Raw genomic sequence first — 16381 nt, 5'->3', positions numbered from 1 at the left:
TTTCAATTTGTATGTGTCCCTAGAAGTGAAGTGGGTCTCTTAAAGAGAGCATATATATGTGGGTCTTGTTTTTGTATCCATTCAGCCAGTCTATGTCTTTTGGTTGGTTCATTTAGTCCATTAAAATTTAAGGTAATTATTGATATGTATGTTCTTATTGCCAATTTATTAATTGCTGTAGATTTGTTTTTGTTGCTCTTTTTTCTTCCCTTCTTCTCTTGTTCTCTCCTCTTGTGGTTTGATGACTATCTTTACTGTTGTATTTGAGTTGATTTTTTCTTATTTGTTTTTGTATCAATTGTTGATTTTTGGTTTGTAGTTACTCTGAAGTTTTGAAATGAGTCTATATATATATAGATATGAGATTTTTTTAAGTTGTTGGTTTCTTAATTGCAAGTGCATCTCCATTGTCCTGAATTTGTACCCTCCTCTTCTCACAATTTCTGATTTTGGTGGCATAATTGTGCATGGATGATTTCATATCTTTACTGTAGATATACCTTTCCTGGTGAGCCTTGTCATTTGTGGTATTGTTGTTTCCTGTTGCAGCCCTTTCTTTCCTGCCTAGAGAAGTTCCTTTAGTATTATTGTAAAGCTGGTTTAGTGTTGCTGAATTCTCTTAGCTTTTGTTTCTCTGTGAAGCTTTTGATTTCTCCTTCAAATCTGAATGAGAGCCTTGCTAGGTAAAGTAATCTTGGTTGGAGGTTTTTTCCTTTCATCATGTTAAGTACACTATGCCACTCCCTTCTGGCCTGCAGTGTTTCTACTGAAAAATCTGCTGATAACCTTATTGGGGTTCCCTTGTATGATCTTTGTTTCTTTTCCCTAGCTGCTTTCAATATTTTCTCTGTGTCTTTAATTTTGGTTAGTTTGATTAATATGTGTCTCGGGGTGTTCCTCCTTGGATTCATTTTATATGGTACTCATTGCACTCCCTGGATTTGAGTGGTTGCTTTCCCATGTTAGGGAAGTTTTTGGCTATTATCTCTTGGAATATTTTTTCTGTCCCTTTCTCTCTCTCTTCTCCTTTTGGCACCCCTATAATATGGATGTTGGTGTGTTTCACGTTGTCCAAGAGTTCTTGGGGACTCTCTTCATTTGTTTTCAATCTTTTTTCTCTTTTCTGTTCCACATCCATGATTTCCACTAATTTGTCCTCCACCTTGCTTATTCATTCTGCCTCCTGTATTCTGCTGTCAACTGCTTCTAATGAATTTTTTATTTCAGTTATTGTATTTTACATCTCTTCTTGCTTAAGTTTTATATCTTGTATTTCTTTGATCAGTGTTTCCTGTAAATTATCCATCTTTGCCTCTAGTTTATTGCCAATGTCTTGCATCATCTTCAGCATTAACAGTCTAAAGTCTTTTTCCTGGAGGCTGAGAATCTCCTGATCACTTAGCTGTTTTTCTGTTTTTTTTTTTCCTTTCTCCCTTATCTGAGTTATAGTTTTCTGTCTTTTCACTTTTATAGGTTTTTGGCATGGTGACCTTTTTAAAGATAATAGAGTTGTAGCCTCTCTTACTTCTGGTGTCTGCCCCCCTTGTGGCTGAAGTTGGTATGAGGGCTTGGTGTAGGCTTCCCGATGGGAGGGACTGATGACTGAGCACTGGTAGGTGGAACTGATTCCTATAACTCTGGTGGGTGGGGCTTTGTCTATGGGTGTGATTAGAGGCAGCTGTGTACCTGGGGGGGCTTTAGGCAGCCTGTTTACTGAGGGGCGGGGCTGTGCTCCCACCTGGATTGCTGTTTGCCCTGGGGCTTCTCAGGCTGACTTACGGGTGGGGCCAGATTTTCCCAAAATGGCCACCTCCAGAGAAACGCATGCTGATGAATATTCCCAAGAGCTTTGCCTCCAATGTCCTTCTCCCACAACAAGCCTCATTCACCCCTGCTTTCCCATGAGGTCCTCCAAGGACTGCAGTCAGGTTTAACCCAGATTCCTATGGAGATTTTGCTTTGCCCTGGGAGCTAGTGCACATGAAAGTCTGTGTGTGCCTTTTAGGAATGGGGTCTCCATTTCCCCCAGTCTCATGGAGCTCCTGTGCACAAGCCCCACTGGCCTGCAATGCCAGATGCTCCAGGGGTTCTTGCACCCAATGCCAGATCCCCGGTGTGGGGACTTTATGTGGGACTTAGAACCCTCACTCCTGTAGGTGAGTCTCTGTGAACCAGTTATTTTCCAGTCCGTGGGGCTTCCCACCTGGGAGGTATGGGGTTGCTTATATTGTGTAATCGCCCCTCCTACCTCTTGATGTGACCTCCTCTTTTCCTTCTGGAGTAGGATATCTTTTTGAAAGTTTCCAGTCCATTTGATTGAAGATTGCTCAGCATTTGGTTGTGATGTTGTTGTTTTAGGAGAGAAGTTGAACTCCAGTCCTCTATACCATCATCTTAGTCTTGTCTCAGAAATGCAATATATTTGTAACATACTCATGTCCTGGCTTCTGGTGTTCTTCAGGAGTCTGCCATTTCACTCTTGCTTCAGAAGCAGATTAGAGCACTAGATGCTGCAGCAAACACCTTTCTCGATTTTTTTTAAATTTCTGTCTCAAGCAAAAGAAAATTTTATCTAGTTTATAAAAGTTAGTATAGGAGTTTCCATTGTGACTCAGGAGGCTAAGAACCCAACTAGTATCCATGAGGACGCAGGTTCGATCCCTGGCCTCCTCAGTGGGTTAATGATACAGTGTTACAGCAAGCTGGGGTATAGGTCGCAGGCATAGCACAGATCCCAAATTGCTGTGGCTGTGGTGTAGGCCAGCAGCTACAGCTCTGATTCAGCCCCTAGCCTGAAACTTCCATATGCTGTAGGTGTGGCTCTAAAAACTTTTTTTTTTTTAATTTTTTAAGAAGTTAAAAAACAAAGTGAGTATAGATACTGCAACCTCAAAGTGATCCAACATTTTGTCAGATAACATGACACAATTTCATACGAGAGCTAACATCACAGATTTCAATATTATTAATACTTGAACAGAATGGGTATGTGAAATAGATATTATTTCCACTTTAAGGATTACTTTGCAGAATGACTAACTAAAGAGGGGAAGAAAGATTTGTAGTATGTGTATTAATAGGAAAGTGATCTGTGGGTAAAGATTATGTAAAGAAGACTATGGAACCAGGAATAAAAGGTCTCAAGTATGATAGTACAGAGAGAATATTATAAAATCATGTTTTTTATTGGTGGTCAGTAAGTAGCATGAACAGCAACAGGACAAAAACACTTGGGTGCCCGAGGCATCCAGTCAGAGCCTTGTGTGGTCACCAATGGTCACATTTCCAGTTCAGATGTTTAAAATAAAACTATGAAGATAAAAGTATTATTTTTTTATCTATAGATGCCCACTTGGGTATTTATTTTTCCTTGAAATAAAAATGTTCTGGAGTTCCCATTGTGGCGCAGCAGAAACAATTCTGACTAGGAACCATGAAGTTTCAGGTTCAATCCCTGGCCTTGCTCAGTGGGTTAAGGATCCGGCCTTGCCATGAGCTGTAGTGTAGGCTGCAGATGCGGCTTGGATCCTGCGTAGCTGTAGCTGTGGTGTACACTAGCAGCTGCAGCTCTGATTAGCCCCCTAGCCTCCTAGCCCCCTAGGCTTCCATATGCCTCGGATGCAGCCCTAAAAGACAAAAAAAAAAAAAAAAAAAAAGAACAAGAAGTTGGAACTAAATCCTGACATGGAGTCAGGATGTCACATTGCAGAAGGTGTATTAAAGCCCTGGATTTATAAGTACACCACACCTCCTGTGGCAAATGCATAGGAGATGGCAGGGAGCTGAATATTGAGTCCAAGGGTGAGACAGCATGTGCGGCATGAAAATTCCACGCCACTGGCTTCCAAACAGCTGTTTCTTCAAAGGAAAGGCAACTCAGGTGGGCAAAAGTGAAAATCTTCTCACATTACTCTGAATCAAGATTTCACAATATGAAATGCTATAAAATTGGGTTGTGATGATTGTTGTACAACTATAAATGTAATAAAATTCATTGAGTAATGAAAAAAAAGATTTCAAAGTATGGTGTTCTCTGGTGGCACAATGGGTTAAGGATCTGTCATCACTGCTGGCTCACGTCACTGCTGCAGCACTGGTTCTATTCCTGGCCCAGAAACTTTCACATTTTGCATGCTCAGCAAAAAAATAATAAATAAATAAATAAATACTTACATACATACAGGCACCCACAGAAGTGTCTTGAAAAAGAAAAAAAAAAAAAGATTTCAATGTCTGCCAGAGCCCGAGAGGCTGGTTTATGAGCAAGAAAGCCTCAGAAGGGATCCTCTTCCTCGCCCGCTGCCACCAGGTCTGCATCAGTCCACTGACAGGTGAAAACTTCAGGCTACTTCCTGCTGATGAAACGCACATGGATGGGCTCCCCTGGCATCAGAAGCCCCTGGGGTTTTGCATGAATGGTTTTAGTCTGAGGAGATGTTTTGATCTCAAAATGCTGAAGCAACTAAGAAGAGAGAGAAGGGCTTCAAAATTGGGAGGCAGGAAATTCACAGTCCTGCCTGGGTCCCTGTCCTCCTGCCCCCAGGCCCTGTCCACAGGGAGCCAGGGAAACGAGATGTGGGCATTTGCTGCCCACGGAACCACTGTGTTAGCCAGAAACAGCTGGCAGGTCTGCTGAGCAACTGTGAGTCTCAGGGGACAAAGACGTGCAGGCAGAATGTTCACATGCTGACATTTTATCAGCTGGTTCAAATTTCTAACCCTACTGCTTCCACTGTAGGTCTAAATGAAGAAGGAATCAAAGGAGCAATGGAAAAGAGAGACATTCCAGGGCTCCCATTGGTTCGGAACCTTCAGCCACTGCCCTCAGGGTGCAGACATGGGGGCAGGGGGGTGGGTGTCAAAAGGTGGGGGCAAAGCATCCCACAGGCTTCATTTAATTTAACATTCTTAGTTTAAACATTCTTCATTCTACAGTTCTAAGGGAGGAGCAGCCCAGCCTCTGACGGTGAAAGTGGAAAGTACTGTGACCGATGTCACTACCTAGCAGTAAACAAAGGATGTTGCAGCCATCAAGCCATCACATTACAGCCATCCCAGCAGTGAGCCCTGAGGGAACTCAGGATGGAGGCAGGAAGCCCACCATCACCTGCTGCACCTGCCCTGACAGTGCACCCAAAGGGACTCGGGATGAGAAAGCACAGGATGCTGGCCCCAGAGAGCTGACATGCACATCAAAGGGGCGATTTCATTGAGCCCAGATTCCTGCATATCCCATACACAGCAAAGCACTGAATTCCTTAACTTGAGATGTCTGGTTTTCTTTAATGAACAGTAATCTTTTGATGTTCTGACTACTTGGTCTTTGTCACTAAAGTTCCTACATATCCTGGTTCCTCCCTGGCCTCTTGGAAGCAGTTCCTCCAAGTGACCTGAGAGTCCTGACTCCTGGGCTTGACAGGGATGGAGGAGGCACAGGTAGCTAGGTCCCAATAAGGGACCATAGAGAGGGAAACCTAGGGAAATTTGGGAGATCACGGTAAGTTAATAACTGCTCAAGAGGACCATCAGAACGAGGCAGGCTTGCTAGACCGGTGGAGGCACGAGATAGGCCTCAAGTCATTGGACGGGGGATGGGGTGAGGCCTGCATTCAGGTTCAGACCAAGGGCAGGAGTTTGAGGACCGCCCTTCTGCTGATTTGAATACACACCTTACCAGATACTAAGGAGGAGCTACTACTACTCGAAGAAAGAGGAATAGGCGGTCTTTTCTGACCCCCGCTCCCCTTGGATGATAAAACTGTAGCCCACCAGATCCTGGGGCAGAGTCTCCCTGCCTGCCAGCTTGCATCTCTCACAAGGGTCCTATCTTAATAAATCTATTTCTTGCCTCTCACAGAATTCCTTCTGTGAAGAGGCATAAAGAAAAAGAACCTCAGTGATTCCAGATGCTGGGTGAGTGATTCTAATTTAAAACTCTGGGTTCAAGTTCCAATCTGGGTTTAGGCTGGGTTTGAGTCCCGGCACATGGGTTCAAGGCCCAGTCTGTGTTCTGACTAGGTTTAGCCTATTAGTGTTGTCAGTTTCAGGCTTAAGTCCTCAGAATGTCTGCCAAATAAAACATAATTATCAACTTTTATGTTGTGCATTTTTCAGTCATAGTACCAAAATGACCAGTTATTAAGAACCTCTAAGTACCCACCAGCCTAAAGCACTAACGTCTCCACCAACTGGCCATGGCCTGATGGTCAAAGTCACCTCTAGGTTTAGGGAATAAAAGGCAACCTACTCTAAAGACCCCTGTCACAACCATGTAAGCTCCTGGGGGAAGGCGGGGCACAGAGCAGGCTGGCTGACCAGCCACTCCTCCCTCCCCTGCTCCAGCCTGCAAGAGAGCCAGTGCTGAACAGCATGTGGTGTCACAGGTCAGACAGCTGCCCCGTCCCAACTCCAGCCTGTCTCCCAGGCTGGACCCATGGATAAGTCTTCTGCTGAGTTGGGGCTCTGGGGTGGGGGGCAGGCGGGGGCAGGGCTCAGTGAAGCCCCGGGCTGAAGGTGTTACTTTGGCACTGTCAGAGAGCCAAGCTGAACAGCCTGTACTTAGGCAGCCCTATAACACTGTGGCATGGAGACACCATCACCTCAATGTCTAACCTCTGACCCTCTGCTCTTACCTCACAGGACTATTTGCACATCCCCACGTGGCAGAAGGAGGCTTCACGTGGGGGTCGTCCTAAAGCAGGGAACAGGTGGGTCCCAGGCTGAACAACTGTAATCTGTTCCCGGTGGACAGATAACTTCAAGATAAAAGATGCATCCCGATTGGATAAAAGATAGAGTCAAAGAGACCTCCAGAACTACACATGCTCAGAAAGTTTCTCAGGGGTCAGAGAAAGGCGGGGCACCAGACCATATTACACCCTGTCAACTTCCCAGAGACCCTGGTGCTAAAATCCATCCTGGCTGAAGGATGCGAACAAGGGAGGCCCTGAGTCAGGCCAAAGCCAGAAGAAGCAAGATGATTGGGCAGGGGAAGCCTGGAAGGACCGGACACAAGTGATTTGAACCACTCCCAAGTGCATGGTGCTCTGTGAGTCTGTGTGTCTGTGTGTCTGTCCATCTCTCTGAGCCTGCTCAGGCTGTCTCCTTACATATCTTTTCTCCTAATAAACACTTTACTTTCCTCACTACTCTCAGTCTCTTTGCAGAATTTTTTCTCCAAAGGGACAAGGATTGGGATCCCACATGAAGCCTGCTAGCCCTGGTGGTCTAGTGGTCAGGGTTTAGCGCTCTCGCCTCTCGGCCACCCAAGAACACCCCTACTCCAAGGTCAACATCCCATATGGCCTTTTTACCTTTCTGAGTGGCAGTGTGTACTCACTGAAAATGTGAAACTACTCAGGAGACAAAAAAAAAAAAAAAAAAAAAAAGACAAAGCTCCTTCCCATGGGTAGGGGCGTCTCCTTCTCCTTCCTCTTCCTCTTCTTCCTCCTCTTCCTCTCCTCCTCCTCCTTCTTGTCCTTTTAGGGCCACACTCACAGCATATGCAGTTTCCCAGGCTAGGGATGGAATCAGAGCTACAGCTGCCGGCCTACACCACAGCCACAGCAACTCAGGATCTGAGCTGCATCTGCAACCTACACCATAGCTTATGGCAACGCCGGATCCTTAACCCAGTGAGCAAGGCCAGGGGTCGAACCTGCATCCTCATGGATACTAGTCGGGTTCATTTCTGCTGCGCCATGATGGGAACTCCTGGTAGGGGCATCTTCTAAACATTCTCTCTGCAGTATGAAGGTCTCGTTCCTATTTTAAGGAAACACATTACTACTGCACCATCAAAGCCAACCCATCCTTCCAGGAGGCCATGGGCCTGCTTGCTGCACTGCTGGGACCAATGCTCTCTATTTGGTCAAGGAAGGCCCTCCCACATGGTTATGCTAAGAGACTTGCTTCATGAATGCGTGCTGAGTTTTAGCGATCATTTTGGGAGGTGGTCATATAATTTTTCTCTAATTTGTCATTGTGGTGAATTTGATCTTGAGGTGAATCCTTGCATTCCTGACCACACCTGATATGGTAACAGTGCACTTCTGTTTAATATGTTGCTGGATTTGTCCTGCCACTTTTTCATTTAAAGCATTTTTCATCTTTGTTAATAAATCAGATCTGCCTGTGGTCTTCCTTTCTTTTTTTATCCATTCCAGGTCATGACTGTCATGGTTATACAAGTCTCATGAAAATGATGGTCATCCATTGAATTGGTATTTTGATAAAACTTGCCGATGAAACTCTCTAGGTTGGAAATATTTGGGGGGTAGATCTTTTTACTACTGAATCAAGGTATTTAATATTTGAGGTCTATATCTTCCCACTGAGTCAGTTTGGGTAATGTACATTTTTCCTAGCAAATTGTCCATTTTATCTGTCTTAAAATTCATTGGTTAAAAAAGTTGTTTGCAGTGTTTTTTTGACTTAAAAAAAAATCACCTGCTGCATTTATAGGTATGTCGCCTTTCTCATTCCTAGTACTGTTTATTTGTGCCTTCTCCTTTCTCTTTTCTCCTGGTAATTCCAAATGATGATATTCCCTTTCTATCCTTGCACAAGTAGAAATTAGGACTCATGGAGCAAGAATTTCATTTGCATGTTAATAGCAGCAAACAAATAAAACCACTTTCACCACCACCCAGCATCTGGTTTCTGACCCCCTTCCCACCATCTGGGCTCTGGTAGAACGAGGGCTCTGCATGCTGGGCCGTGGCTTCGGGACACACAGCAGCACTTAATGGACCAGGACCTTCCTGAGCACGGTCCGTGTGAGCAGACAGAGCAGGTGTTCTCACTGCTCACACATCCCAGGGGAGTGTATTTGGCCCATCCTGTGGATGAGGCTCAGGGTGGCTTGGAGGCCACTTGTGGTGTTGGAGCCATGAACTGGCACAGCCTGGAGCTGTCATCCTTTACACACCAAGCTGCCTCTCACCTCAGGCACCAGTGGGTCTGGCCAGTGTCTGCAGGGCCCACTTCTGCCAGCTTCAGCCGCCCTAGAAGTGACACCACTCAGCCACCACGTGCCCAGAGGCTGGATGGCCACATGGTAGGCCACCCCCCTCACCCTGGCTGTGCCCCTCAACTTCTTTCCCTCCCAGCCTTCCCCCACGCTGACCATCCACAGCCCCCTGCAGGCCCCCTTATGCTCTCTGATGCCCTCAGCGCCCAGCCCCGGCTCTGCCAACCTGCAGGAGGCACTCCTGACATGTAGGAGGTTGGGACACCTGCCACACTGCAACCTGGCAAGTGCCTCCAACTCTCAGCCTCAGCTTCCTCGTCAGTCAAAAGGGACACGGTTGCCAGGTCATCCCTCCTGCTTCCAAAGCAGCTCCCGATCCCGGGGCCAAGGTTCCCATGGCCAACAGGTCATGACAGGCTTCCCAAATCCACAGGGAAGGCTAAGGGGTGGAACGTCTTTTCTACACTAGGCGTTGCTTTCATAAAACTTCCTTCAGACACTGCTCAGTTCCTGCTGCAGCCTGAACTCAGATACTGTATAAGCAGAAAAGTCAATGCTTTGAGATAGGCGTGTGAGTATTCTCTAACAAAACCGAGCCTCCCGGTGTTTGAAAACCCAACCATGTAAAAGTCTGGTTCACATAAAAGAAGGTACTGAGGGGGTCTAAGACAGCAGGTGTCACTTCCTCCATGGTAACCTGGTGACAGCACTGAGGGGGGACACCTGGGAGGCCAGGACTCAAAGCAGATGCAGCCGCCAGTTGGGTGGAGGCACTTCACACTTTCTTACACTTTCTGCATTTCTTACACCAAATGCAGCCCACAAACCACTGCTCCAGAATCTCCCAGAGCCCCAGAGTTCCCATCGTGGCGCAGCGGAAACAAATCCGACTTAGAACCATGAGGTTGTCAGTTCAACCCCTGGCCTCGCTCAGTGGGTTAACGATCTGGCATTGCCATTTGCTGTGGTGTAGGTTGCAGACTCGGCTCAGATCCCACATCACTGTGGCTGTGGCGTAGGCCAGCAGCTGTAGCTGCAATTCAACCCCTAGCCTGGGAACCTCCATATGCCTTGGCGAGGCCTTAAAAGGCAAAAAAAAAAAAAAAAAAAGAATCTCCCAGAACCCAGCACAGTCCCACAAAGTTACTCTCTCTGTGGTCAGGGCTCAGGAATCTGCATTCCAGGAGCTCTTAGTGATAGGAAGATCCATAATATTTGAGATCCACTCCCTGGATACTCCAACTCACCTCTTTGTAAGGCTCCCGTGTGAGTGCCTGGGTTCAAGAACCCCCCAACTACACACACACACACACACACACACACACCAGTTCTGCCCACAGACTTCCAAGAGGAAAGAAACCAAGCAGGCAGCCATGGGGCTAAAGATGGCTATTTGGGGGAAGGGAAGGTATTTTAACATATAAAAGGGGGAGTTCCCCAGATGTGGCACAGTAAAAAGGAATCCAACTAATATCCATGAGGATGTGGGTTTGACCCCTGGCCTTGCTCATTGATTTAAGGATCTGGTGTTTGCCCTGAGCTGCGGTTTTGGTTGAAAACGAGGCTCCGACCTGACTTGCTATGGCTGTGGTGTAGGCCAGCAGCTGTAGTTCTGATTTGACCCCTAGCGTGGGAACTTCCATATGCCGTGGGTGCAGCCATGAAAAAAACAAAAATAAAATAAATTTTAAAATATATATAGAGAATTTATATAAATTTATACATAAAATTTATATTTAAATATATATATATATATGGGATTTAATGTGAAGCTCTTATTTAAAGTTTTCAAAGTCATTTTTTCCTTTCTTTCTCCCCCCACCAAATGCATATAGAAGTTCCCAGGCCAGGGATGAACATGCGCTGCTGCAGTGAAAACGCTGCATCCTCAACCCATTGTGCCCCCAGGGAACTCCTCAGTCTGGATGCAGAGGAGCCCAGTAACCCAAACCACACCTGCAGGCTCACCTGGCCCCCTGCCCTACCTGGATCATGACCAGGTGGATCTCCAGTTCTGCAGTCCTCCGCTGGATGCAGCTTCGAGCCCCAGAGCCAAAGGGGATGGACCCAAAGTTGCCCACCCTGTCACAGGTTTCCTACCGGAACTCCTTGGCCTGAGGGAAGGTTTCATCCTCGTAGGACATGGCATAGTGGCAGAGGGCCAGCTGGATCTGAGCAAGCCATTTCATCAGAAGGGAATAGAGAGCAGAATCAAGGGACACAGGGCAGAGACCAGAGCCCCAGCTCCAGAGACACTTCAGGCCAGGGAAGCCGTGTAAGGGCCCAAGAGGCCCCCAGACCTTGTGCAGCAGGGCCCCTTCAATTCACATCCTATCCTGAATGAACATCAATGCAGCCACAGAGAAGGCAACTCAGGTCCTTCAGAAATGCTTCCCCCAGGGACCTTGAAGCTTCCAGGGGGTCTGGGGTGAGGACGGGGAAGAGGCCTGTGTGCTACAGAAATACCTGGCTTTGCTTTTGCCAGAGAAGTCACAAATACACCACTCCTTGCTCCTAAAGCCTCACCCTCAAAAAAAAAAAAAAAAACATGCATGAGAAAAGGAGAAAAGGAAACCTATAGATACCCGCTTAGAGACAAGGATGTCCTAACCATGGAAGCAAATTTCCAATCCAGCCCCCCTGCTCAGCCCTGCCTGGCCAGGTCAGCCACACTCACGCTTCTGGGAATCAGATACCCGCCAACAAGCAGGTCCTCCTGGGTGACCTGGCCATTCCCTGGCAGCAATGGAAACAGCCTGGAAAAGCCAACTGGGACAGGCAGGGAGTAGTGACTTTCAAAATACTTTACTACATTGAAAACTGTGTATGGAATGGATGAGTGAGGAGGTCCTGCTCTACAGCACAGGGAACTCTATCCAGTCTCTTGGGATGGAACATGATGGAAGATAATATGAAAAAAGAATGTATAAACAGAACAAAGGGTGGGGAAAAAATGCATACATGTAAGAATAACTTGATCCCCATGCTGTACAGCGGGAAAAAAATTTAAAAAATAAAAAATAGAATGTATATATATTTATGACTGGGTCACTATGCTGTACGGCGGAAATTGACACAACGTTGTAAATCAACTATACTTTAATTTAAAAAAACAGAAAAGTCTGTATGTACTGACATTTTCATTTTCTAGAAAGAGTTTCAACCAGGAAATCTCCAAGGACCTCCATGGCTCCTTAGCTTAGCCCAGTGCATATTCTGGGGAATGTGAAAAGAGGTTTCAGAGTCAAAAAAGTTTACAGAACATAAAGCAAACATGCTATTGTGCTCCCAAGAGGAATCATTACAAATTTATGCCATAAATTATGAAATTTATCAAGGACTAGTTCCTAGGACTTGGGGCTCCAGGAAATACATTCTGAGAAAGCTGACTTCAATTTTGGATTGTGCTGCAAAGACACTGAATATAACTTTGACAAATGCCAGTTAACACATAGCCGGCTTTTTTTCCTTTACTTTTTTTCTTTTTTTGAGTTTAAACAGCATGCTGAAGACTGAGAATGCAACACAACTTGCAATATCATTATCAAGTCAGGCTTCAAAGAATCTTTTCAGCGGGTACTCTGAATAAACTTTGCTGCTTGTCATGGCATTTCCCACAGAGGCTGCTACATTCAGGACCCTCAAGAGAGGAGGAAACTTCACTGCTCACCTAACCCCACCTCCCCCCTCAACCCTGCCCCAGACCACCTCTACCCCGAGTCCCCAGCTTCGCAGGGCCAGGATGCCCCTTCCAGAAGAGGATGAGCCTCCCTACTTGGTACTTCTAGCACAACTAGGAGATTCACACTAGGACCACAGTGTTTTGTAAGCACGTCTGGTAACCAGCCAAACAGCTCAAAACAGTCTTAATCTGCTTTGTCTGCAGAGGAGCCCACTGAGAGAGACACTGAGTGAGCCAAATGTCTGGAGTGGGTGCAAAGTTCAAGGGTGGCTCTGAAGGTCTTGATGAAGAAATTCGTGTTTCCAACCATAAAACAGAATAGACTTTCTGCCACCCTGATGAGGCCAAGAGGAAATAAAGATGGTTATGAACACCTCCCTCCTAAAGTATGTGCTTAGGACCCATTTTTAGGTCAAAGCACGATCGTTACAATAAAGAATCAGAGTCACGGTCTGGGCATGAATTTCCATGAGACTTTTCCTTCAAGTTCTCCTTAAGCAGAACTTGGATCAAAGGGACTTTAGAGACGTCTGCGGCTGTGGGGACCTGCCTTTCCCCCAGATTCTTCACTATCTCCTGGTACACCGGCTGCTGCACATCCCGGTGTCTTGCAAGGAGGGAGATACACCGCCCAGGCCAACGTGAGGGATGTCTGATAAAGCAACCGGCAGACATGGCACGTGGCGAGGAAAGCCAAGGATTGAGGTTGAGGCATAGGTAAGTCAGAAGCCAGGAGGTTGTGCCTAGAACTTTCTGTGACCCTCTTCCCAAGGGTCCCCTGGACCTTGTTAGAAAAGGTCTGAGACTTCATTCTGCGGCCCTGTGGCTGGTCTCAGACCACTCTGGCTGCGCTAATTAGCAGAGGTGGGGGAGTCAGGGGCACAGTACCAATGGTGAGCCAGTCATTGCTCTGTGAGCATATCAAGCAAAGCAGCACGTAGCATTTGCACAAAGCAGAACCATCATTTATACCATTTCTTAGATTGAAGAATTACATTTCTGGTTATGGTGACTAATGCTATATTACATCCTAAGTTCCATGACTTTCACTAAAAAATACTGTTACCTATATGACCATATTTTACTCTCTTGTAAACAAGGAAATTCCACAGTATCAATGCCCTTTCTTTCATCTAAAAAAAAAAAAAATCTAACTTGGGAGTTCCCTGGTGGCCTAGTGGTTAAGGATCCAGCATTGTCACTGCTGTGGTGAGAGTTTGCTCTCTGGCCCAGGAATTTCTGCATGCTGGGGCATGCAGCCATAAATAAATAAATAAATCTAACTTAGGTTGGCCATATTGATATTATTTCCCTCTAAAAGATACTATGTATTTTCAGAGGGCAAGTGCTCCTTTACCATAATGGGCAGGTTCTTCCTTATAAATGACAAGGAAATACTTTAGATGTTTCTTATTAAGAGAACAGAACATTTCTGTTAAAATCACGTTTTCATGGTAAAACCTGATGTGGTATATCCACACAATGGAATACTATCTAGTAACAAAAAAGAATAAACTATTTTTATACACAACAACATCCATGAATTTCAAAATCATTTTGCTGAGAGAAGGAAGCCAGACACAAAATACACACAAAATACATAGGGTTCTATTTATACAAAATTCTAGAAAAATGCAAAACCGATGTACAGTGTCAGAAAGCAGATGAGTGGTGGCGGGGGGATGGGGGAAGGGGCTGAAATGAAGGGTGAGGAACTTGCAGAGATGGTAGAAATGTGGTGTTGATTTCAACATCCAGGTTAATTTTAATTATTTCACTCAGCTAACTTCTTTCCACCAAACATTGAAAGCCTGGCCCTGCCTTTTCCTAATTCACTATCTTTTAGCAAATATAAAAATTGCTCTGTGGAAGTTCCCATTTGTGGCTCAGCAGTAATGAGCCCAGCTAGTACCCATAAGGATGCAGTTTCAATCCCTGGCCTTGATCAGTGGGTTAAGGATCCGGTGTTGCCATGAGCTATAGTGCAGGTCACAGAACTAGCTTCGATCCCGTGTTGCTATGGTTCCCATGTTCTCGTACCACCCCTGCTCTGGCCCAGAAATCCATGTCAACCATTCAGGCTGCAAGGCTCCATGCTCTCCTCCACACCCAGCAATCACTCAGACACATGTGCTCATGGTCTTGGGGGTTGTGGGGGGGGTGTTTGTTTTGCTAATGGGAACACAGGATGTATGCTTTTATCACACTGCAGCTTCATTTCTCATGTGGCAATAGGGTATGGAATTCCCTCCAAATCGTCTGGCAGTGCTTCATTTTTATTCTGACACTGAGCCCTCCTTGGTCCAAGTACATTATTCACCCACTACACTAATTAAATCTATTCACCAGGAAGAGTTTATTTAAAATTGATACATATACAAAAGTCAAAATTCTTTATTACTCAATGAATGTATTACATTTATAGTTGTACAATGATCATCACAATCCAATTTTATAGGATTTCCATCCCACAACCCCAGTGCATCCCCCCACCCCCTGAACTGTCTCTTTTGGAAACCATAAATTTTTCAATGTCTGTGAGTCATCATCTGTTCTGCAAAGTTCAGTCTGTCCTTTTTTCAGATTCCACATGTCAGTGAAAGAATTTGATGTTGGTGTCTCATTGTCTGACTACTTCACTTAGCATGATAATTTCTAGGTCCATCCATGTTGCTAAAAATGCTAGTATTTCATTCATTTTAATGGCTGAGTAATATTCCATTGTGTATATGTACCACATCTTCTTGATCCACTCCTCTGTCGATGGACATTTAGGTTATTTCCAGGTCTTGGCTATTGTATATGGTGCTGCAATGAACATTGGAGTACAAGTGTCTTTTTGAGCATAAGTCAAACTTCTTGTTAAACTTTTATTTATGCTTTCTTTAGCAGGTTTTGGCTTTAAGTCATTTATAAAATGAACTGGGAGGGAATTCCTGTTGTGGCTCAACAGAAACGAACCCGACTAGTATCCATGAGGACTCGGGTTCAATCCCTGGCCTCGCTAAGTGGGTCAGGAATCCAACGTTGCTGTGAGCTGTGGTATAAGTTGCAGGCATAGCTTGGATCCCCCATTGCTATGGCTGTGGTTAGGCCAGCAGCTGCAGCTCCAATTCAACCTCTAGCCTGGCAAATTCCATATGCCATGGGTGCGGCCCCTAGAAAAAGCAAATAAAAAAATAACAAAAAAATAAAATAAAATAAAATACTGGGGTGTTCTCCATGGCCTGGAATCTTTGTTCTTTTTACAGCCACACCTGAGGCATGCAGAAGTTACTGGGCCAGGGGTTGAATCAGAGCTGCAGTTGCTATCCTACAGCACAGCCACAGCAATACCAGATCCTTAACCCATGGAGCTAGGCCAGGGATCAAGCCCTCATCCTCACAGATACTATGTTGGGTTCTTAGCCCACTGAGCCACAACAGGACCTCCTGGCCTGGAATATTTTAAATGGTAAGTAAGAGTGTTTTTAATGACTGTGCCCTCTACATTTCTGATATTATTAAACAAATTGAGAAACGTTTGCAAATCTGGAATGACTTTAAACTTGAAAGCGTATTGTTACTTTGTGCACGTGATAGTGGAATTGGTTTATGCTATTTACAGAATTCCCTGTGCCCCTTAGGTTTACATCTCACAAACACACACACACACACATACACACACACACATTTGCCATGCCCAAGGCATGTGGAAGTTCCCTGGCCAAGGACTGAACCTGCACCAC

At 45.4% G+C, this 16381-nt stretch overlaps 1 protein-coding gene across 1 annotated transcript in view; it reads right to left on the bottom strand.

The window, feature by feature from the left end:
- Positions 1 to 224: 224 nt before the first annotated feature.
- CYP27C1 (cytochrome P450 family 27 subfamily C member 1) overlaps positions 225 to 16381 on the bottom strand; it is a 32459-nt gene continuing 16302 nt past the window's right edge. The window contains 8 exon segments of the mRNA XM_021075641.2: positions 225 to 2546; positions 4174 to 4462; positions 10957 to 11142; positions 11649 to 11727; positions 13129 to 13274; positions 13276 to 13305; positions 13764 to 13779; positions 16075 to 16082. Of these exon segments, the coding sequence (XP_020931300.2) occupies positions 4346 to 4462; positions 10957 to 11142; positions 11649 to 11727; positions 13129 to 13274; positions 13276 to 13305; positions 13764 to 13779; positions 16075 to 16082 (582 nt within the window). The 3' untranslated portion in view covers positions 225 to 2546; positions 4174 to 4345.

This window comes from Sus scrofa, chromosome 15, assembly GCF_054392235.1.
Source record: "Sus scrofa isolate SSC_HxYL_T2T_F1_AM1 chromosome 15, Sscrofa_HxYL_maternal_Yorkshire_Landrace_v2.0, whole genome shotgun sequence".
Taxonomy (NCBI): domain Eukaryota; kingdom Metazoa; phylum Chordata; class Mammalia; order Artiodactyla; family Suidae; genus Sus; species Sus scrofa.
The sequence above is the reverse complement of the archived record's forward strand: the minus strand, read 5'-3'. Positions and strand labels throughout refer to the sequence as shown.